General features: G+C 41.3%; 1 protein-coding gene across 1 annotated transcript in view; it reads left to right on the forward strand.

The window, feature by feature from the left end:
* The window catches only part of tek (TEK tyrosine kinase, endothelial), a 122,026-nt gene that overhangs the window by 93,558 nt on the left and 5,742 nt on the right, over nucleotides 1–22,726 (forward strand). Inside the window, exons 15-21 of the mRNA XM_060839881.1 lie at nucleotides 342–555; nucleotides 1,879–1,989; nucleotides 17,458–17,648; nucleotides 18,399–18,512; nucleotides 19,614–19,684; nucleotides 21,590–21,630; nucleotides 21,946–22,042. Coding sequence (XP_060695864.1) covers nucleotides 342–555; nucleotides 1,879–1,989; nucleotides 17,458–17,648; nucleotides 18,399–18,512; nucleotides 19,614–19,684; nucleotides 21,590–21,630; nucleotides 21,946–22,042 — 839 coding nt within the window. The remainder of the gene's footprint in view (nucleotides 1–341; nucleotides 556–1,878; nucleotides 1,990–17,457; nucleotides 17,649–18,398; nucleotides 18,513–19,613; nucleotides 19,685–21,589; nucleotides 21,631–21,945; nucleotides 22,043–22,726) is intronic.

The following is a 22,726-nucleotide window of genomic DNA, read 5'->3' on the forward strand; positions in this document are numbered from 1 at the left end:
TGTCAAGGGTCTCCCTCCCCACAGTGGTGATGGATAATGGTTAATGGCCCTCAACTTGAACTAATTGAGTCAGATCTCTGTAGGCCCATGACCAAGAGCATTACAATCCCTCATTACTTCTTCTGATGCTGCAGTCAATCCACACCACAACACTGTACTGCATTGTGCTCCATTTTGCCCCAGTACAGACAGCATGAACTTAATACAAGCAACTGGGCTGACTCCCTTCTGGATCTTAATTCCAAGATCATTTCCTGTATGACTTTACATAACTTTATTCATACTAAGTATTTTTTTTCCTCGCAGATTAACTATTAACCTGCATTTTCTTTCCTTTGAAGAGAGAGGAACCTATTATTCAGTTTAATTCAGGGACTCTCACTCTGACCAGGAAACCAAAGCCTCAGTTGCGAATGCCAATCGTTTACCCTGTCCTCCACTGGGATGATATAAAATTTGAAGATATCATTGGTGAAGGAAATTTTGGACAAGTCTTAAAGGCTCGAATCAAGAAGGATGGACACAAAATGAATGCTGCCATTAAAAGAATGAAAGGTAAAAGGCATTCATTAAATAGGAACATTGAAACAAAAAGGGGGCAAATTCAACCTGGCCATTAACCGTCGTATTGGTTTACTCTCGATCAGTAAAGTGATGGAAGGTGTCACCAACAGCGCTATCAAGCAGCACCTGCTCAGTAATAACCTGCTCAATGAAACCCAGTTTGGGGTTCCACCAGGACCACTCAGCTCCTGATCTCATTACAGCTTTGGTTCAGACATGGATAAAAGAACTGAATTCAGCCCCTGGAGACAGATCCACAATTTCCATTTGCTCCCCAGATTCTTCTGAATCCTGAATTGGAAATGTATCACTGTTCCTTCAATATTGCTGGGTTTAAAATCCTGGAACTCCCTCCCTCATTGCCCATTGGCTGTACATACACTAAATGAATTGCAGCAATTCAAGAAGGCAGCTCACCTCCACTTTCTCAAAGACAACTAGGGAGGGGCAATAAATGCTGACCAACCAGCATCACCCACATCACATCTGTGACTAAATATATTTGTATCCCTGTATTTTTAAAATGGACAGATTAATCTTCAAATGAAACCTTGGATAATCCCGGACAACTGACATATCTGTTCTCAACTCATATCGCTAAAAGAAATCAGTCCCTATCAAATCAATCCATTCTTTGAGTTTACATTTGCTACCTTTTCAGGATCAAGGAGCAGGTTAACTAACCTTGAATTGCCATTCATTTTTCAAAACAGAGTTTAATTAAACTCAACACAAACTGACATCAGATTTGTGTGCAAGGTTAATCAAAAAGTTTGAATATGCACTGACAGTCAGTGCATCTTTAATTTTTTCATTCATCTTTGTGTGTAAATATTTTGACTTCTCCCCATCACTAATGTTTGCCAACTACAACCTTCTGAAATTGCTGCATTTCTCCACCAATTCTCACACTTCTCCAATATTCTGTGTAGCACTGTTGGCAACCATGTTGTCAACCATCTGGGCCCATTGTTCTGGAACTCCCTCCCTAAACCTCTCCATCTCTAAACTTATTCTTCTCTGAATTGCTTGTTAAACCCTGGTGTTTGATCAAGCCATTGATCACCTGGCCTAATAATCTCTCTGTCTGCCTTGGTGTCACTTTTATTTGATATTTTCCCTTGTGAAACATCTCAGGCAGGACATTTTATTGCATTAAAGCTGCTATTTATTGTTGGTGACAAAACAGTGTGGAAATGGTATAAAATTTAAATATTTGTTCATTCTTAGCACTTACAACTGGAGGTTAAAAACTAACTGATGTTATTAGCACTAATTTTGCCATGGCCTTAACTGTGATTCTTACATTTATAGAATATGCATCCAAAGATGATCACCGAGACTTTGCTGGAGAATTGGAAGTTCTCTGCAGACTTGGACATCACCCAAATATAATTAACCTGCTGGGAGCTTGCGAACACAGAGGTACAGGTTCATCATAATCTTCTCTCTCATTCTGTGATATTGATCATAAATAGGGTGGAAATACACCACAGACTCAAAGTCACCACTATACAATCTGTCTAACACTGTTTCAGAATATTTCTTTGGAGGAATATTAATTTGACAGAATGTTTCTTGTTACTAGTAAGGTTATATATCCCTAAATGCCAGTCTGTGTTATTTACAAACATACGGCACCTCTAACATATTCCAACATTCAATAAGATTGTGGGTGATATAATTGTTTGTTCTCCTCCACATTTCTGGCTAATCCTGATAATCATTTACTCCTTGTTAGAGAAAAAAATATATTTACCTTTACTTTAAAATTATGCAATAACTAAGTGTCTTGCACCCTCTGAAGCAGAGTTCCAAAGACACTCCGTACTCTCAGGAAAAGAAATGCTGTATGTACTTGAAATGGGAGACCCCTTTGTTTTTAAACTATGCTCTCTAATTTCTTTCAGAAGCTAAAACATTCTTTCAGCATCCAATCTGTCAAATTCCAACAGGATTTTATTATTCAAGAAGATTGTAGAACATGCTTTCAAAAATTTGGATTAATCCAACAACTATCTGAGTAGACATTTCATTTAACATCTTGGGATGAAGTCTTGGGGTGAAGTCAATAAAAGTATTTTTTGGACCTGTTCTTGATGATTGTAATTGTTTTAAGTTTCTCCCTTAGAGAGTCATAGAGAGTCATAGTCATAGAGATGTACAGCATGGAAACAGACCCTTCGGTTCAACTCGTCCATGCCGACCAGATATCCCAAACCAGTCTAGTCCCACCTGCCAGCACCCGGCCCATATCCCTTCAAACCCTTTCTATTCAAAAACCCATCCAATTACACTTTGCTCCAATTTATCCATGCCGACCAGATATCCTAAATTAATCTAGTCCCATTTGCCAACACTTGATCCATATGTCACTAAACGCTTTCTATTCAGATACCTATCCAGATGCCTTTTAAATGTTGTAATTGTACCAACCTCCACCACTTCCTCTGGCAGCTTATTCTATACACACACCACCCTCTGCGTGAAAATGTTGCCCCTTGGGTCTCTCCTAAATCTTTTCCCACTCACCCTGAACCTATGCCCTATAGTTCTGGACTCCCCCAATCCAGGGAAAAGACCTTGACTATTTGCTCTATCCATGCTCCTCATGATTTTATAATCACTTTATTTGAATCTTAGACTGTGAACAAAGATGCAAAATGTTTGTACAATTCACCTGCCATTTCATTATTTTCCATTGTTAAATCCCCAGACTCGCTCTTTCGAGAATCTACAGAGGAACCTCGATTATCCAAACAAGATGGGCGGGCACTATTTCATTCAGATAATTGATTATTCAGTTAATTGATTCAATGCCTCTCCTCTGGGGCTTGGAGTTTTCTGAAGTTTCCTTTTTCCTCGCACTGCCTGCCTTGCTCCCTCTCTCTGTCTCAGGGTTTGTTTCTGAGCAGACACACCCTTGTGTATAAGGAACCTATAGTATTGCTAAAGCCTCCCGCCCCCTCTTCCCACCTCTAACCCCCCCCCAAAACCACCATCAGTTCAATGGGATTGATGCAGTGAGCACTTACTAAGTCCGCTCCCCATTTAGGAGACTAGGCAGCAGTACATCACGCGAATGCCCCCGCAAACCCGTCCGCCCCCACCCTCAACCCACCCCTTGTCCATGCCCCTGTCTGCCTGTCCATCCTCCAACCCGTCCAACACCGCCATCCTATCGGCCCCCAACCACGCTTCCAAACACCCCAACCCCACACCCTGTCCGCCCCTCCCACCGTTCACCCTCCAACACCGCCACCCCATTGGCCCCCACACCACCCCGCACACCCCCGTCTGTGTCCTATCCTCCAGTTTGCTCCCCTCCGAACCACGGCCCTCGTCCGCCTCCACATTCCCAACCCCATCCAACAATGTCCCCCGTCTGCCCTGCCCCCACCCGCTGGCCAGACTTCTCACCCCCCGTGAGGCCCTTTCCACCCCTGCCGGGCCCCCCAATCCCATACAACCGCACCCCCATCCACCACAACCCCTGCCCCCCTTCTGCACCTCCAACTCCCACACACACACCCCCCCCAATTCTGCCCCCCTCTGGGGCAGATGGAGTGGACACCAAGACTACGATTGCTGCTGCCTTTGGAGGGTGTCTCAAAATAGCGCGCGCACGCACACACAATGTTTTACTGCAATTTTTTGACAGGTTCCACCTTTGCCCTGTACAGGACAATGTTGGAGAGATTATCTGTGGAAGGAGGGTTCAGGGTACATCCCTGTGTAGAACTCCAGGGAAAGTGTGTGGAGAGAGAGGGAGCGTGGTCAGTAATTTGGAGACGGTGCCTGGGCTCCCATCAATGTCTAGGACTGTTCTCAGCAGCATTTCAGTAAGCCGGAGTCATTTTTAATCATTGTAAACAAAAGACACGATCAGTGTTGAAACACTTCTTTGATATTTGGATAATCAAGGTTCCTCTGTACACTCATGTATTTAAAAAAAGGAAAATGTATTTGGAGAGACTATGGGAGAAATCTTATATGGGCCTGAGCAATATAGACTTTGTCATGAAATATGCCAGAACCAGAAAAGAAGTTTGATTAGGTTGTTCTCAATGCCAGAAGTATCTCGTTCCATCTATTATTCCTATGGAAAGCTGTTGTTGTGTTTCCCACTGGGGAGCTGTGAATTATCAATTAAGGGGGATTATTGCTTTGTTAATAGTCCAACTAGCTCATTGCTTCCTATTTCACTGAATGTGCAAACGAGCTGCACAACGAGAAAACTTGACAGAAATCAAAGCAGCTGATGGATTCAGCTTTCGACTTCTTACGAAAGACCTCCATGTAGCACCTCAGAGTATGACCAATGGACTCCAGCTGCATTCACCCATCATCCATAGACATTTGGGTCCAGCATTTGCCAACCACTCTTTACCATCATACTGTCTCTCTGGTTGACTTGCATGTTGCTCGCACAACACAGACTTGCATTGCAGGGTACATTGGCATAAAACAGTGAAAAGCTGCAGCATGGGCACCTTGCTTATACAAACAGATATCCCTGCTCAAAGACTGGAGCAAGCTGCATTTCAGGGATGCTCAGTTAGCACAGACCTGCATACTTACAGCATCCAAGACTTGCCTTGCCTGTTAGCGTGTTGATATTTCAGCCAGAGCCAAGGGCTATCAGTTCTGCCACGTTGATGGAGAGACAGCACAAGTATTTTCAGAGATGGGAGCAAGGATGGTGATGTTGAGGGGAGGGGCAGATCCAGGAATATGGCAACTAAGTGGGGCAACATTGAAGGACCTGGTCGGCTCTGGGAAGGGTCTGTTGAAGGCAGTAACCACCACCTTGGCCTCCACAAGGGGAGCAAAAAGGGACAGAGTGGGCCTCATTAAGGTGTCATTTTAAGGCTCAGGGACATGGAGTCAAAGTTCAGTCACATCCACATTGGGGGAGATGGATGGAATTAGGTTGTCATGATAATGTGAGGCAAAAGGAGACATGAAGGCTTAGGAGGATGGTACCTGATGACAAGGCATTTTCTCATTCTAATGTCATTGACTGTGAGTTGCATTCACTGCCTTCACTTGCTGTTCTTTAGATATGAAGTGCTACTAGGAAATGGCTATGACAGTTAGTGTCAGTTTGATGGGCAAAAACATAGAATCCATGTTTGCTGGATGTGAAAATGTTGAACAAACAACTATATTAGGCAAAAAGCTTAAGATAAGGCAGATGAACTTAGGACATGGTTGGGAACATGGGACTGAGATATCGTAACTAGTACAGAAACATAGCTCAAGCAAGGACAAGACTAGCAGCTTAATATTCTGGGTTATAGATGCTGTAAGGAGGATAGAAAGGGACAAGATAGAGGAGGAGTGGTGTTTTTGTTTAAGGATGACAATTTAGTTGGACTTAGGGAGAATGTTCCAGTGAAGTCATATGAGTGGAATTGAGAAATAAGAAAGGGATGATGACCTTTTTGGAATTGCGCTATCGCCCCCCTCCCCTCCAGTAGTCAGCGAGAAATTAAGAATCAAATATGCAAGGAGATCTCAGGTAACTGTAAGAATAAGAGAGTTGTAATAATAGTGGATTTTAACTTTCTAAAAATAGATCGGGACTGCCATAGTGTTAGGGGCTTGGATGGAAAGGGATTTGTTACATGTATAGAAGAAATTTTCTTATTTAATATATGGATGCACTTACTAGAAAAAGAGCAAAGCTTAATCCTCTCTTGGGAAATAAGGCAGTGCAAGTGATTGAGATGTCAATAGGGGAACAGTTTGGAGCAAATGATCATAATTCTATTTGTTCAAAATAGTAGACCTTTTAGGCCTGATCTAAAAGTTAAAGTTCTAAATTATAGTAAGGCCAATTTTGATGGTATTAGGCAGGAACTTTCAAAAGTCAATTGAGGGAGGATGTTCGCAGGTACAGGGATGGTTGGGAAGTGGAAGGCTTTTAAAAATGATGTAGTGAGAGTCCATGTAATGAGATGTAATGTGTTTGTGCAAAGTAATAGGCTGCTATGTGTAGGGAATTTGAATGACTAAAGAAATTGAGACTCTGCTCAAGAGAAAGAAGGAGGCACAGGTTAGGTATAAACCATTGGAATCAAGTGAATTCCCAGAGAGGTATAGGGGCAATAGGTGCATACTTAAGTGGGAGAGTACTGAGATACAGGTGACTAGATGAGATGGGATTGAGGTGCATTAGGAGGGGGTGTTAGTAATTCTGGAAAGTGTAAAAATATTTAAGTCCCCTGGGCCAGATGGGATTTATCCTAGTATTCTCTGGGAAGCCAGGGAAGAGATTGCCGAGCCTTTGGCTTTGCTCTTTATGTCGTCATTGTCTCCAAGAACAGTGCCAGAAGACTGGAAGATATTAAATGTTGTTCTCTTGTTCAAGAAGGGGAGGAGAGACAACCCTGAAAATTATAGACCTGTGAGTCTTACTTCATTGTGAGTAAAGTGTTGAAGAGGGTTGTAAGAGATAGGATTTCTAATCATCTAGAGAGAGATAAGTTGATTAGGGATAGCCTACACAGTTAAGTGAAGGGTAAGTCATGCCTCACAAATTTTATTGAGTTCTTTAAGAAGGTGACCGAATTGGTGGATGAGGGTAAAGTGGTTGATAAGGTGTATATGGATTTCAGGAAGGCATTTGATAAGGTCCCCCATGGTAGGCTATTGCACAACATACAAAGGCATGGAATTGAGGGTGATTTAGCGGTTTGAATCAGAAATTGGCTAGCTGAAAGAAGATAGAGGGTGGTAGTTAATGGGAAATATTTATCCTGACTTTCAGTTACTAGTAGGGTACGCAAAGATTTGTTTTGGGTCCGCTGTTGTTTGTCATTTTTATAAATGAACTGGATGAGGGCATAGAAGGATGGGTTAGTAAATTTGCGGATGATACTAAGGTCGGTAGAGTTGTAGATAGCGACAAGGAATGTTGTAGGTTACAGAGAGACATAGATAAGCTGCAGAGCTGAGGTGAGAGGTGGTAAATGGAGTTTAATGTGGAAAAGCATGAGGTGATTCACTTTGGAAGGAGTAACAGGAAATCAGAGTGCTGGGCTAATGGTAAGATTCTTGGTAGTGTAGATGATCAGAGAGATCTCAGTGTCCATGTACATAAATCCTTGAAAATTGCCACCCAGGTTGATAGGGTTGTTAAGAAGGCATACGATGTGTTAGCTTTTATTGGTAGAGGGATTGACTTTCAAAAGCTTGAGATCATGCTGCAGCTGCACAAAACTCTGGTGCGGCCACATTTGGAGTATTGCATACTGTTTTGGTCACCACATTTTCAGAAGGATGCAGAAGCTTTGGAAAGGGTTCAGAGGAGAGTTACAAGGATGTTGCCTGGTATGGAGGGAAGGTCTTATGAGGAAAGGTTGAAGGACTTGAGGCTGTCTTTGTTAGAGAGAAGAAGGCTGAGAGGTGACTTAATTGAGACATATAAGATAATCAGAGGGTTAGACGGGTTGGACAGTGATAGCCTATTTCCTTGGAGGGCAATGGCTAGAATGAGGGGACATAGCTTTAAATTGAGGGGTGATGGATATAGGACACATGTCAGAGGTAGTTTCTTTACTCAGAGTAGTAGGGTGTGAAATGCACTGCCTGTAACAGTAGTAGACTGACCAACTTTTAGGGCATTTAAGTGGTCATTGGATAGTCATATGGAATAGTATAGGTTAGATGATTTCACAGGTTGGCGCAACATTGAGGGCTGAAGGGCCTGTACTGGCTGTAATGTTCTATATTCTATGAGGGAAATCAGGAGGGTAAAAAGAGGACGTGAAATAGCTTTGGCAAATAGGGTTAAGAAGAATACAAAGGGATTCTACAAGTGCGGTAAGGGCAAAAGAATAACTAGAGAGAGAATAGGATGAAGAGCTTATGCTCAAAATATCCACTCTCCTGCCCCTCAGATGCTGCCTGACTGGCTGGGCTTTAACAGCACCACACTTTTTGAGTCTGATCTCCAGCATCTGCAGTCCTCACTTTCTCCTAGAAAATATGCCCCTTAAAGATTAAGAAGGCCATCTACGTGTGGAACACTGGAGATGGGTGAGATACTAAAGGGATATTTTGTGTCAGTTTTTACTGTGGAGAAGGACATAGAGCTAGGGAAATTGGGGAAATAAATAGTAATGCCTTGTAAAATGTCCATATTATAAAAGAGGACATGCTTGAGGTCTTAAAATGCATGAAGGTGGATAAATCCCTTGGACCTGATTAGGTGTATTCCAGAACTTTTTGGGAAACTAGGGAAGAGATTACTGGGTCTGTTTCTGAAATATTTGTATTATCAATAGCTACAGGTGTGATGCTAGAAGACTGGAGGGTGGCTGATGTGGTGCCATTATGTAAAAGTAGTAAGGAAATGCCAGGGAACTGTAGACTGCTGAGCCTGATGTCAATGGTAGGTTAGTTGTTGGAAGGTATTCTGAGAGATAGAATTTACATGCACTTGGAAAGGCAAGGACAGATTAAGAATAGTCAATATGGCTTTGTGCGTGGGGAATTGTCTCTCTCTAACTTGATTGCAATTTTTAAGAGGTAATAACAAAGAGGTGGACATTGCCTATATAGACTTCAGCAAGGAGTTCAACAAGATTCCACATGTTAGACTAGGTTAGCAAGGTCAGATCACAAGGAATCCATGTGGAGCTAGCCAATTGGATGCAAAATTGGCTTATAGGCAGGAGACAGATGGTAATAGTGAGATGTTTGTCAGACTGGAGGTCTATGACCGATGCTGAGTTCACTGCTTTTTATCACTTATATGAATGATTTGGATGTGAACATGGGAAGTATGGTTAGTTAGTTTGCAATTGACACCAAAATTAGTAGTGTAGTGGATAGTGAAGAAGTTTATCTCCGAGTACCACATGGCCTTGATTAAATGGGCCAATGGGCCGAAGAATGGCAGATGGAATTTAATTTAGATAAATGTGAGGTGCTGCATTTTAGGAAGGTAAACCAGGGCAGGACTTGTTAATGGTAGGGCCCTGGGAATGTTGCTGAACAAGGAGACCCAGAGGTGCAGGTGCATAGTTTCTTGAAAGTGGAGTCACAAGTAGACAGGCTTGTGAAGAAGTGAGTTGGCACGCTTGCCTTCATTGATCATCACATTGAGTATATGAGTTGGGACACTTCTGGAATACTGCATTCAGTTCTGGTGTCCCTGCTACAAGAAAGGTGTTATTAAACTTGAAAGGGTTTAGAAAAATTTATAAGGATGTTGCTGGGTTTGAGCTAAAGGGAGAGGTTGAATAGGCTTGAGTATTTTCCCCTGGAGCACTGGGGGCTGAGGGGTGACCTTATTGAGATTTATAAAACCATAGGGGCATGGATCAGGTGATTAGCCAAGCTTTTTTTCCCAGTGTAGCAGATGGCATAGGTTTAAGGTGAAGCGGAAAGATTTAAAAGAGACTGAGGAGCAACTTCTTCACAAAAATGTGGAGCAAGCTGCCAAAGGAGGTGATGGAGACAGGTACAATTACAATATTAAAAAGGCATTTAGATGGGTCCATGAATAGGAATGATTTAGAGGGATATGGGGCAAATGCTGGCACATGGGACTGGATCAGTTTTGGATAACTGGTCAGCATGGACAAGTTGGGCTGAAGGGTCTGTTTCCATGTTGTATAATTCTTATGAACCTATATGAAGGAGACATTTGCAAACCCCAGCGACATTTAATTTGTCATAATTTCTTTGCCCATTTGCCGTGCAGGTACTTATGAATCACATGCTGGACAAAGGTGATATGCATCATTTGCATAATCCATCATAGGTTATTGCAAATTGAACATTACTACTAACTTCACCAGCATTAAGATGCCAATGACATGAAAAGAGGCTAGCATTGGCCAAAGGTGAACCATTGTTTGTGGGGGACTAAATCATCTGTCATGTAGTTTCATACAGTTTGTACTGTATGAAATGAGAGTTTGAATATTTGATGTGGGTCTGGGATATGAAAGTGTTTTCAGTGTGGCAAGGACTCAAATTTGATATAATGAGCCTGCATGGCACCTTCAGCAGCTTGGTGCATGTACAGTGGCTGAAGCTGAATGACAGATGGAGACATGGCCTGTGTTATTCGGGTACTGTATGCCTTATTAAATGGGGGAGTATGTGCAGCTCTCATCTACAGGGTATGTCACCGCTAACTCTTCTGAGACCCAGGAATGTCTTCCAGTCCTTATGTTCCCAACATAGTTCATTTTCATCTTGAGGTGTGCATATTAGGGCTGCACACTGCCTTAGTGGTTAGCACTGCAGCCTCATAGCACCAGGGACTTGGGTTCGATTCCAGCTTTGGGTTTGGGCAACTGTCTATGTGGAGTTTGCAAGTTCTCCCATGTCTGCATGAGTTACCTCCCACAATTCAAAGATGTGCAGGTTAGGTGAGTTGGCCATGATAAATTGCCCATAGTATTCAGGGATGTGTAGGCTAGGTGCATAGTTGGGCAAATATAGAATAATAGGCTAGGGGAATGGGTTTGGGTGGGTTACTCTTCAGAGGGTCAGTGTGAACTTGTTGGGCCAAAGGGCTGTAGGGGTTCTGTGATTTCTATCAGTATTCTGCCCAGCCAATTCTGGGATGTTGGTTGTCGGGCTGACTTCCTAATAAGTGAAGACAGATAAACGAAGAGCAGGTCCAATGGCAAGACCTGAAGCAGCAGCAGGGTCCTGTGGACAACTCCAGCTTGGGGCTGCTGTTGTAGGGCCCCTCAGGATCCATATGGTCTATAGGAATTTTAGTGTTTTTCATTCAATTCCTGTAGATGAACAAGATGCAGCGTTAATGCAGGGTCTGTATATCTTGGAATATCATGATGGGATTTTGCCAAAAGCTGATGCTGAACCTGAGACCTGCAGAAGTGGGAGGCTGTGACAGCTGTGAAGATGCTAGCTGTTTTGAACCACTTTGTAACTGGCTTCTTTCAGTTAGTGATAGATGACCTGTGTGCAGCATTCCCTCGAAGCTGCACTCTGAGGGCCCATGCATAGTGATTGGTGTTTTGATGTCATTTACAGCATTGACTTCCATTTCTGGAAGTTACTGCCATGCTTAGATTTTGGAGGTCCGCACAGAAGTAAAACATTATTTGTATAATACTGCCAGTATGGGATCTCTCGGTCATGCACTCAAAAATGTAGCAGGTCAGTGACCAATGTCATTTATGCCATGGTCACAAGTTCATTTCATTTCTCGAAGGCAAAGTCAGTGCTAAAACCTGACATTTGGATTCAAAAGCACATTCTCCAGGTGGAGAGTGCCGTCAATTGCATGCATATGGCACTGAGGTGATCCTATCGCAACATTGTGGAATTTTTCAACAGATTGGGGTTTCATTGAGTAATGTTCAAGTAATCTGCAATCTCCGTTACAACTTCCTGGTGGTATGTGTTTACTACCGTGGCAGCTGTCATGATTTGTACATTAGTGTTCCAAGATATACCTGGTGTATTTGAGGGTCCGGGTCCTTACAAAGTTGGTTACCTGGGGGTGCAAGAGCTACCCGCTGAGTCCATGGCTAATGATACTAATGAGCAGCCCCCTAACTGGTGCAGAGTGCAGATACAATGCTGCCCATGCTTCAATCAGGGCCATGTGGAGCAGGTAATGGGGCGGAAGATGGGCTTCCACTGCTTGGACAGATCTGGGAGTGGGGGGCCTCCACTACAGTCCAACCAAAGTATGCTGCATCATCCTGGCATGTTGTGCTCTGCAAAATTGGAGCAGATAACCAGGCAATAAGTTGTATGCTGAGGAACTGAGGAAAAAGGAGCAGTCTTCCAAGGAGGAAGATGAGGACATTGTGAGGAGAAAGATGTCCTTGGCCATGACAGAGCTCAGCTGCATTGGGCACTAAAAGCAAGACAGATCCTGATTGATATACAGTTCCAGTGGATGAGAGTTGGTTGCAACAAGTCTTCAGCCCAACAAGTCCACACCGACCCTCTGAAGACTGTCCCACCCAGACCCATTCCCCTACTACTCTGCATTTACCTCAGACTAATGCACCTAACCTACATATCTCTGAACACTATGGGAAATTTAGCTGGCCAATTCACTTAATCTGCACATCTTTGGATTGAGGGAGGAAACCGGAGCACCCGGAGCAAACCTACGCAGACATGGGGAGAATGTGCAAACTTAACACAAACAGTCACCCAAGGCAAGAATTGAATCCAGGTCCCTGGAGCTGTGAGGCAGCAATGCTACCCACTGAGCCACCATGCTGCTCCTTGTAGACAATTGTAGGCAGTAAAATAGTCCTTGGTTATTACGCTAGTAGTGGTGTGAGGATGAACTTCAGCTTCTATTGCTTTTTTGATAATTTTTGGTGTCTGTAAATAAAAGTTTCTCTTTATGTGATGTACATGATGTTCACCTCCTGGTCAGTGATGAGTTGTGAGCCTTCAATGGGCATTAAGGACAGAATAAAAGTGATGTGAAGGCAGTGTTCATATGGTAAATCGGTGATGTCATGTAAAGTGCATGATGTGTTAGTTAAACAGTGACTAGGGTGAGAGAATGGAGTTGTATGTATGATGGACTTGTCAGCATGTGTCACGGGAAACGTGGCTTTATGGTTGTTGTACCATTTTGTTGCCAGTAAGGTAACGCCACAATTGCCAATGTGTGTCCAGATGCACAGCAATCTTTCAAAGATGGCATGGGTGCAAATGATGGCTGTCTTTTGACTGGTATCTACTGAGTTAAGAATTGTTCTGGGCAAGTGGTAAACAATATTAGGCACCAATTAGGATGTATCTGCTTCTAAGTGCCTTACATATGGTACAATCAACTATGTAAAATAATTAATACTCTCAATATTACAAGGGTCTCTTACATAAAAGCAAAGTACTGCAAATTCTGGAGAAACTCAGCAGGTCTCACAACAACTTTGGAGAAAGAAAGAGTTAATATTGACTCCAATATGATTCTTTGTTCTAAAGGTGAATCATAATAGACTCAGAATGTTAACTTTGTCCCTTTCTCTTCATAGAATAGAATCCCTACAGTGTGGAAACAGGCCATTTGGCCCAACAAGGCCACACCAACTCTCCAATGAGTAACCCACCCAGACCCATTCCCCTATCCTACATTTACTGCCACCCCCCCCCCCCGCCCGACTAATGCACCTAACCTATATATCCCTGAACACTATGGGCAATTTAGTAAGGCCAATTTACCTGGCCTGAACATCTTTGGATTGTGGGAGGAAACCCGAGCAGACACTGACAGAATGTGCAAACTCCACACAGATAGTCACCCAAGGCAGGAATCAAACTTAGGTCCCTGTCTCTATGAGGCAGCAGTACTAACCGCTGAGACACCGGACTGTCAGACCTGCTGCAATTTTGGCTTTTATGCAATTCTGTCTTGCATTCTCCTCAAAACTTGATCCATTTTTGAGTTAGTGAATAAATATTCAAACACATAAAATGTAAAATTTATTGCACTACATCAGTGCTTCTGAAACATTTTTCCCCACCGTGACCCAATCTCAAGGTTTGAAAATTGGTACAAACCTTCAGTGAGAATAAGAGAATGGGATGAGGGGCTATGAGAGCAAAGATCTGTTAAAGTGGGCCTACTACCTGTAACAATGATGCCTCAGAGCTCCTGACCCCAGAAAGTTGACTCCTGATTCCAGTGGGGGTCTTGATCACGAGCTTTCGGAGCGTTGCTTCTTCGTCAGGTAGTTAGTGGAGCAAGGTCATAAGACACAAAATTTACAGTAAAAGATCAAAGTGTCATACAACTGATGCGATGCATTGAACAAACCTAAATTGCTGTTACATCTTTAACCACTTCAAATGTGATTGCAGGTTTCAATTCATTAATATGTAAATCCCAGAACTTCTTTGCAGATACATTCTATTTTGTTCAAAAAGCACACAATCTATAGGCAGTCAGTCTATGTGACATTTTATCAATTCCTACTTTGGAAATAGAACCAGTCTGACTCAAGGTCAGGATACAGATAGTTTCTGACCTCACACCTTTAATGTGTTGTCGTAGTTGATATATCACCTTTTTTAAAAAATAAATTTGTTATCTTGGGACTGTGGCTTGAAAGAAGTTCTTGGATTTACATACTAATGAATTGAAACTGCAACCCAATTCTAAGTGATTAAAGACTCAACAGCAATCTAGGTTTGTTCAGTACATTGCATCAGTTGTATGACACTTTGATCTCTTACTATAAATTCTGTGTTCTATAATCCTGACAAAGGAGCAGCGCTCCAAAAGCTTATACTTCCAAGTAAACCTGTTGGACCATAACCTGCTGTCGTGTGATTTTTAACTTTATTAGTGACATTTAATTATATTATTCATAATAATTGTTCTTGGGGTTACATATATGGTACAAGGTACCAGAGAATTCATCATATCACAGGTTTCAAATTTGAGGCGTTCTGTTGGACAAGTGTTGTTGAATTCTAACTGCATTTCTTTTTATATATTTTCATTTTTTTAATATTTTCCACTCTGGCTAAGTGAGAATCTGCATGTTGTCAAGTATCATCTTTTCCAGTTAGCTAAATTTCAGTTTTACAAGAAAGTCTCTCCTTAACTTTGAATTACTCTCTAATTTTACAGAACTATAAAGGAAACAGCTGGAACATTCCAGTAAACAGAGACAGTTTATTGCCTTCCTGCATCCCTTGATCAGCAATGACTGACCCTGTTATCCTGTGACTCTGTAATAGGTTAGCAACTGAAGGTACTCTGACTGGAAATCCATTTTATGAGAACAGTCAGTCTCTCAGAAATTTACTGGGGTAATTAACAGACAAAAAGCTTAGGTTTAGAATTGACTACATTAAAAACCTGTTTCAATGATTCAAAGGCTGAAAACTACAAAATATCATTAATTTTTGTTTCAGCATGAATTCACACAAAGTATTGCTTCCACATATTCATTAGCAGCTTCATGTTCAATATTCAAGAGACTTTTATATTTAAGGGTCTGTCAAGTATAAGATTTTAAAATTTTATCATGATCACTTCCCACAGGAGCAGCAAAGGAACACACTCATTCTTTCCTTGCTGACCCATACAATTTTACAAATTATTATTCTACAAAAATCTGTATAATATATCTTTACAGAGCTCTGCAGGGGAACCTTATAAATAAAGGAAAACTGGGACTGGAATACAATATTACAAGTCAGCAAGGGAGTGCATGGACAGGAATCTTGCAAATGTATTAACTCTTGGTAGGCATTGCTTGTCCTTCAAAGAAACATTGCTTTCAGGATATCTTCACAGAAACCCATACTCTTAGATCTAAAAGACAACAGAAGGTTAATGCAAGATTTAGTAGAGATATTCAAAATCATTAAGGGTTTTACTACAGATACTAAAAAGATCGAAACCGATGGTAGGAGGGTCCATAATCAGATGACACAGATTGAAGGCATTTAACAAAAGAAGCAGCGAAAGATGAGAATTATTATTTTAAAAAAGATGTAGTGAGTTGCGACTTGGAATGTGTTGACTGAAAGGGTGATGTAATTGAATTCAGTTGTAACTTTCAAAAGTGAACTGAATAAATACTTGAAAAGAAAATTTGTAGGGCTATAGGGAAAGAACATCTGAGTGGGAATAATCAGATAAATCTTTCAAAGAGGTGCAGTGGCCTCCTGTGCTGCAATATTTTCTGAACTTCTCAACATCCGCAATTGGGATAATCTATGAGTCTCTGTTTCTAATTGTGAGGAATTCATGCAGTATGAATCACAGACTGAACTGATTTTTACAAAGCAGATTATAAATGAAAATAGTAGATGAAATCTGTTTCTAACTCTATATTTGTTTGGGAGGATTACTTTTTCTTTTTTTCTTTCATGGGATGTGGATGTTGCTGCAACACCAACATTTGTTGTCATCACTATTACATTGGCCGTAGTCAAGAGCAGCTAAGAACTAATCACATTGCTGTAAGTCTGGAGTCACATACATGTAGGCCAGATGATGTAAGGATGACAAATTCTCTTCCCTAAAGGAAGCTGGTGAACCAATGGGCTTAACAACAATCACTGATGCTTTCATGAACACCATTACAGAGAACTAGCTTTGTTAATACCAGAATGTATTAGTTGCATTTTATTTCATCTGTTCCTGTGAGAAGATTCAACCCATGTTCCCGGAGCAGTAGCCCCAACATGAAGGTTGCTGAGGAAAGGTCACCAGACTCTGATTTCTCTTCACGGATGCTGCCAGACCTGATGAGCTTTACCCACAACTTCTGTTTTTGTAATGATTTTAATTACCATTTTCATTCTTTACTTCAAAACACAGAAATGGAACAATCTTTGGTTAAGATCTCCTCATGTCCGAGTATTGGAAACAATTCTGAGATTGGGAAAGTAGAGCAGAGGGTACTGATAATTAATATTGAAACTTTTTTGTATATAAATAATCTCATTCTTTCAAATCCTTTCATGACCTGGTGCCTACCTATCTCTGTACTCCCTTCCAGTGTCTACACCACTCTGGGATATCTAATCTAATCGTGAACCTCCTTGATTCTGTTTGCTCTTTAATTGTTGGCCTGAGCCCTAAAATCTGGAATTCCTTCCCTAAACCTCTCCATCTCACCATTCCTCTTTTCACTTTTAAGATGCTCCTTTAAACTTGCATTCTTGACCAAGCACTCAGTTACCTGTTGTAACGTCACCTTTGTGAATTGAGATCAAACTTTGTTTGATAAGATGTATGTGAAGCATATTGGGGTGTATAATGTTAATGATATTAGATAAATTCAAGTTTTTTTTAATCTATGCACTTTCTCTTTTTCTCAGGCAGTGCTGCTGATCACATCATCTTTCTGTAAAAAATCTGTACTCTGACTCTTCTGTGTGATCTTTATGTTCTTGCAGGATACTTGTACGTAGCAATTGAATTTGCACCACATGGAAATTTGTTGGATTTTTTGCGAAACAGCAGAGTGCTTGACACAGACCCGGCTTACGCTATTGCACATAGCACTGCTTCCACTCTGTCCTCACAGCAGTTGCTGCAGTTTGCAGCTGATGTGGCAAAGGGCATGGATTATCTCAGCCAGAAACAGGTTTGCTTTTTGTTGTGATGTTATTTCTGTCATCATCATTCTTATTTTCTCATTTGCATGTCACTTTTTTTCAGAAAAAAGGTGAGCTCACTATTTGTAAGTGTTATGTTCTGTTTTGGTTCAGTGTGGTTAAGGTGAGGGAAGCTGATATTTTGCAATGGGCTAATACATTTGAGTCCTCTTTGGGACATGAATAGCAATCCAGTCCAGACTGATGGGATTTGGCCCCTCTAATATTACTTGTAACAATACCGTCAAGAAGAACTGAATGTCTACATTAGCAGGAGATCTACAGAACATAATTTTCATTTTCCTAGACCGACTTTTGAGGGTGAACAGAATAATTCCTTGGAGCTCCATTTACCATTTCTAACCAATCATAGTACTCGACCACTAAGATTCCCCAATGTGTGACAGACCAAAAGTTACATTTGGAACTTCAATACCAGATTAACTGAATTCTTTGACTTCATAAGTTCTCTGCGTGCACTGTTGTTCAAAAATATCATTTGGAAATTAATAAGAAAATGTGTGAAAGTCAAACAGGCAAATTAGCTTCCCCAAAATTTATTCAGCTCTTGATTTTTTTTTCTGTCATCTCCTGATTGATTTCCATCAGGCCTGTACTGAAGCATGTATCATTTCAGAGGCTCTGACTTTGCTCACTCAATCCATCTCCTTTGTTTTGGTTGATGCTTGTTTAATAAGCCATGCAATATCCATGTATTGATAGTGTCCTCTTTTGTTTAGTTTATTCACAGAGATTTGGCAGCTAGAAATATTCTTGTGGGTGACAACTACGTGGCAAAAATAGCAGATTTTGGATTGTCAAGGGGGAAGGAGGTTTATGTAAAGAAGACAATGGTGAGTGCAAGATATTTCATGTTATGAAATCACACCTGCAGATCTCTAAGAACAGTAAGGTTCATGGTGCCTGCAACTATCCTGGTCCAGAGCTTCGGAATCCCCTCCCTAAACCTCTCCACCACTTTGAACATTTCTTCTAGATCTCTCTTTTTAACATTTACTCACTCACAGATATAGGCAACACTGGAAAGGCGAATACATTTTCCCCAATCCAAACATGCTCTCGTGAACAAGCTACCTTCTTGAACCACTGCAGTACCTCCTTTGTAGACGTTTTTTTTATCAAAGTGATAACTTGCCAGGTCATTTCAGAGGGTATTTACTGTGAGTATGCTATCACATTTTTAAAAAAACTGCCATTCCCAGGATGTCAGAATCCTTGGCTAGGCCAGTTTTTGTTGCCCATTCCCATAATTGCCTTTGAGAAAATGGTGGTAAGTTCTCTTCTTTGCAGTGCCTGTGGTGAAGCCACACCCACAATGACATTAGGGAGAGTAGATTCAACATTTTGACCTCATGAAGAAATCACAATATAGTTTCAAGTCAAAACGGTTTGTAGGACAGAGGGGAGCTTGTCACATTTGGTGTTACCAAACTCCAGTTCCTTGTCCTTCTAGGTGGCAGAAACCACAGATTTGAAAAAAACTGAAGATATTTTTGGGGGAGCATATCAAATGACATTTTGAATGTAGAGTGCAATTTTCTGAAACTTTGTTCCCTCTGTTCAATCAGAAGTATCAAAGTTTCAATTTTCTGTTGATCTTTGGAATAGCAGATGCATGACAAATTGTACTAACCATTTACTGTGCCCACCTTTTTAATTAAATAACTTTCGTCCAATGGTGCAAGATCCCACATCAGGAGGAATCCTCAAAAATGAATGCCTTATCCAGTAGATCACCTATGAACAGAATCATTCTGAGCAACCAGTGCACCAAAAGCCCACGCCACCCCAGCAGAAGTTTAATTGGAAAAATGAAGTGCTCTACATTAAAATCAATCAGATAGAAAATCATGAGTTGTACGCTCGGTGCAATAGCATGAAATATATTATTTTTACTTTATATTTATTCACTGCTGTTTATTCCATTCTAATAGGGAAGGCTGCCAGTCAGGTGGATGGCCATTGAATCCTTAAATTACAGTGTCTATACCACAAACAGTGATGTGTAAGTTCCTTTTTCACAGTGAATGTGCTGGGATCCCAGCTAAATATTAATGTGATCATATGCATATTGCCTTTTTCAAAGTGGATGCAACACTTTTTCAAAGTGGCGGCACGGTGGCACAGTGGTTAGCACTGCTGCCTCACAGCGCCAGGGACCTGGGTTCAATTCCCGCCTCAGGCGACTGACTGTGTGGAGTTTGCACATTCTCCCCGTGTCTGCGTGGGTTTCCTCCAGGTGCTCCGGTTTCCTCCCACAGTCACAAAGATGTGCGGGTCAGGTGAATTGGCCATGCTAAATTGCCCGTAGTGTTAGGTAAGGGGTAAATGTAGGGGTATGGGTGGGTTGCGCTTCGGCGGGTCGGTGTGGACTTGTTGGGCCGAAGGGCCTGTTTCCATACTGTAAGTAATCTAATCTAATCTTAAAAAAAATCCATGAAATTCATTTCTAGGATGAAAAGGCTGTCCTACAATGATTAATTTAAATTGTCCTAGGCTCTGAAACTGAGAGGTATTGACAGGATAAATGCTGCAAAGGTCTTGCCCACAGATAGAACATAGGGTCATAGTTTTAGAACAGGAAGTTGTCCATTTAGACTGAATCATAAAGAAATGTCTTCACTTAAAGAATTGTGAAGCCTTAGAACTTAAGCTAATGCTCAGGGCAGAGATTTGGACTCAGAATGGAAGAATATGGGAATAATATGAGAAGGTGGTGGAGATGGAGTAGAAGATCAGACATGATCATATTAATAGAAGAAGCAGGTTCAAGGAGCTAAGTAGGTGACAGCTGATTATGATGTCCTTATTTCATACGCATAATCCCTAAACTCTTGTGCCAGTATTAGTGGCTTTATGTCTGAGCCACGAGATCCGAGTTCAAGTTCCATCAGCTCCAGAGGTGTGTAATAATATCTCTGAACAGACTAATTAGAAAATATCTGCATAACCCCTAAAAGGGGAGGGGCAGTGCTCCTGTAGTGCAGTGGTAATGTCCCTGCATTTAGAGCCAGGAAGCCCAGGTTAAAGTCTTCTCCTGGAGTGTATAATAACATCTCAGAGTAGGTGGAATAAAATAAATGCATAGTCCCTAATCTGGTACTAAGTTAACAATTGCACAGAGAAGGACAAATACCAAAGGAGTATTAGGATGGAACTGAACCAATCGGTATATTGCTGTTTTGAAGCAGGGCTCTCCTGAGCTTCGGATTTAATAAGATTACCGAAACAGAGTTTGTCAGGAGTTTTATTTTGCAGCTGACTGCACTTTACGTACTGTGGCAGTGGGCTCAGTGCTGACATTGCTTGACAAAAATGGATAAAAAATAATTTCCATCATTGTATCCCTCATCCTGTTTAGCACTTTTACAAAAAAAAGCTTTAAAAAGGATGATTAGAACATTTCCCAGACTCTTGACTGCAAGGAATGGTGGACCTCAACTTCTTGTAACTCATTTAAAACTGGGATTGATAAGAGATGTGGAAATAGATTCCCTCTTGAGCTGCTAAAATGAATTGTGACTTGCGATAAGTAAAGTGGTGGATTTGTTTAGCACTGATATTGCTTTGTAAAGAAACATTTTTCATTTTACATGATTCATATAACAGATACTGGAATCTATGGTTCCCCCATATTTGACTGTTCAAGTTATAATATTGCGGATCACCTTGATCAGGTGATCAAGCTGTGCCAGATCCAACCAGTTCTAGAGAGGCAATCTGATCCACTAAATTACTGTCAAAAAGGTGCTGATATGAAATTTGATGTGTTCAAAAGCAAATTTATCGATGTGTATTTATGTCTTAATTATACAGCCTCTATTTATACAGTAAAATAGGTTATTTTTTAAAAATTATTTTCATGTTTTTAAGTTTAACATGTTGCAAAATTTCTCACTGTGTTCTGTAGATGGTCATATGGAGTTCTTTTGTGGGAGATTGTCAGTTTAGGTAAGTAACATCATTAAACATTATTCATATTGTTTTATAATAGTCAAGATAGCCAATCTATAATTTTCCAGACTCCCATTGGGACAGGTTTTCCTGGTCATTAATCTTGCAGAATGTGCAATGATGTGAGCACTTTACAGGCAGAACTTGTGTGACTGACGAGCTGTGAAGATAGATGTATAACTAGTGGTGGATTCCTATTATTGATGTTACAGTAAATAACTGAAAGTTTTAAAACTATGTTAGCACTTTGCAGATAATTCTGGGAAAGGCATTGAGGTAGTAAAATATTCCTACTTTAATCTCTGCAACTAGGTGGCACCCCGTACTGTGGAATGACCTGTGCTGAACTTTATGAGAAATTGCCGCTTGGATACCGGATGGAGAAACCACTCAACTGTGTTGATGAAGTGTAAGTTTCTGACAAGCTTTCTTAATAGGGTCACTGGGAGCTGCCCCTCATCCATTAATGCTGAAACCTTGTGTTTTGCATAGAAGGCAGCACATAGACTCCCTACAGTGTGGACGTAGGCTATTTGGTCCATCAGGTCCACACCAACCCTCTGAAGAGGATCCCATGCGCACCCACTCCCCCCACCCGATCCCTGTAACCCCGCATTCCCCAAGGCCAATCCACCCAACTGACACATCCCTGGACACTTTAGGCGATTTAGCATGGCTCATCCACCTAATCTGCATATCTTTGAACTGTGGGAGGAAACAAGAAGACCTGGAGGAAACTCGAGCAGACACAGGGAGAATTCTCAAACACCACGCAGACAGTTGCCCAAGGATTAAATTGAATCCAGGTCCCTGTGATGCAGTAGTCCTAGCCACTGTGCCACTTGTTCAGTTCTATTCCAAAACTGGAAATGTTGTCCAAATACAATGTTGTTATTCATATCAAGAGGACTATAATATAAAAGCAGGGGTATACTTCTGAGGCTTTTTAAGGCTTTGGCTGACCACATTTAGAGTAGTGTGAGCAATTTTGGGCCCCATACCTCAGGAAGGATATATTGGTCTTGGGGCAGGTCCAGAGGAGCTTCACGAGAATGATCCCAAGAATGAAAGGCTTAACATAGGAGGAACATTT

This window comes from Hemiscyllium ocellatum, chromosome 2 (genome assembly GCF_020745735.1).
Source record: "Hemiscyllium ocellatum isolate sHemOce1 chromosome 2, sHemOce1.pat.X.cur, whole genome shotgun sequence".
Taxonomy (NCBI): domain Eukaryota; kingdom Metazoa; phylum Chordata; class Chondrichthyes; order Orectolobiformes; family Hemiscylliidae; genus Hemiscyllium; species Hemiscyllium ocellatum.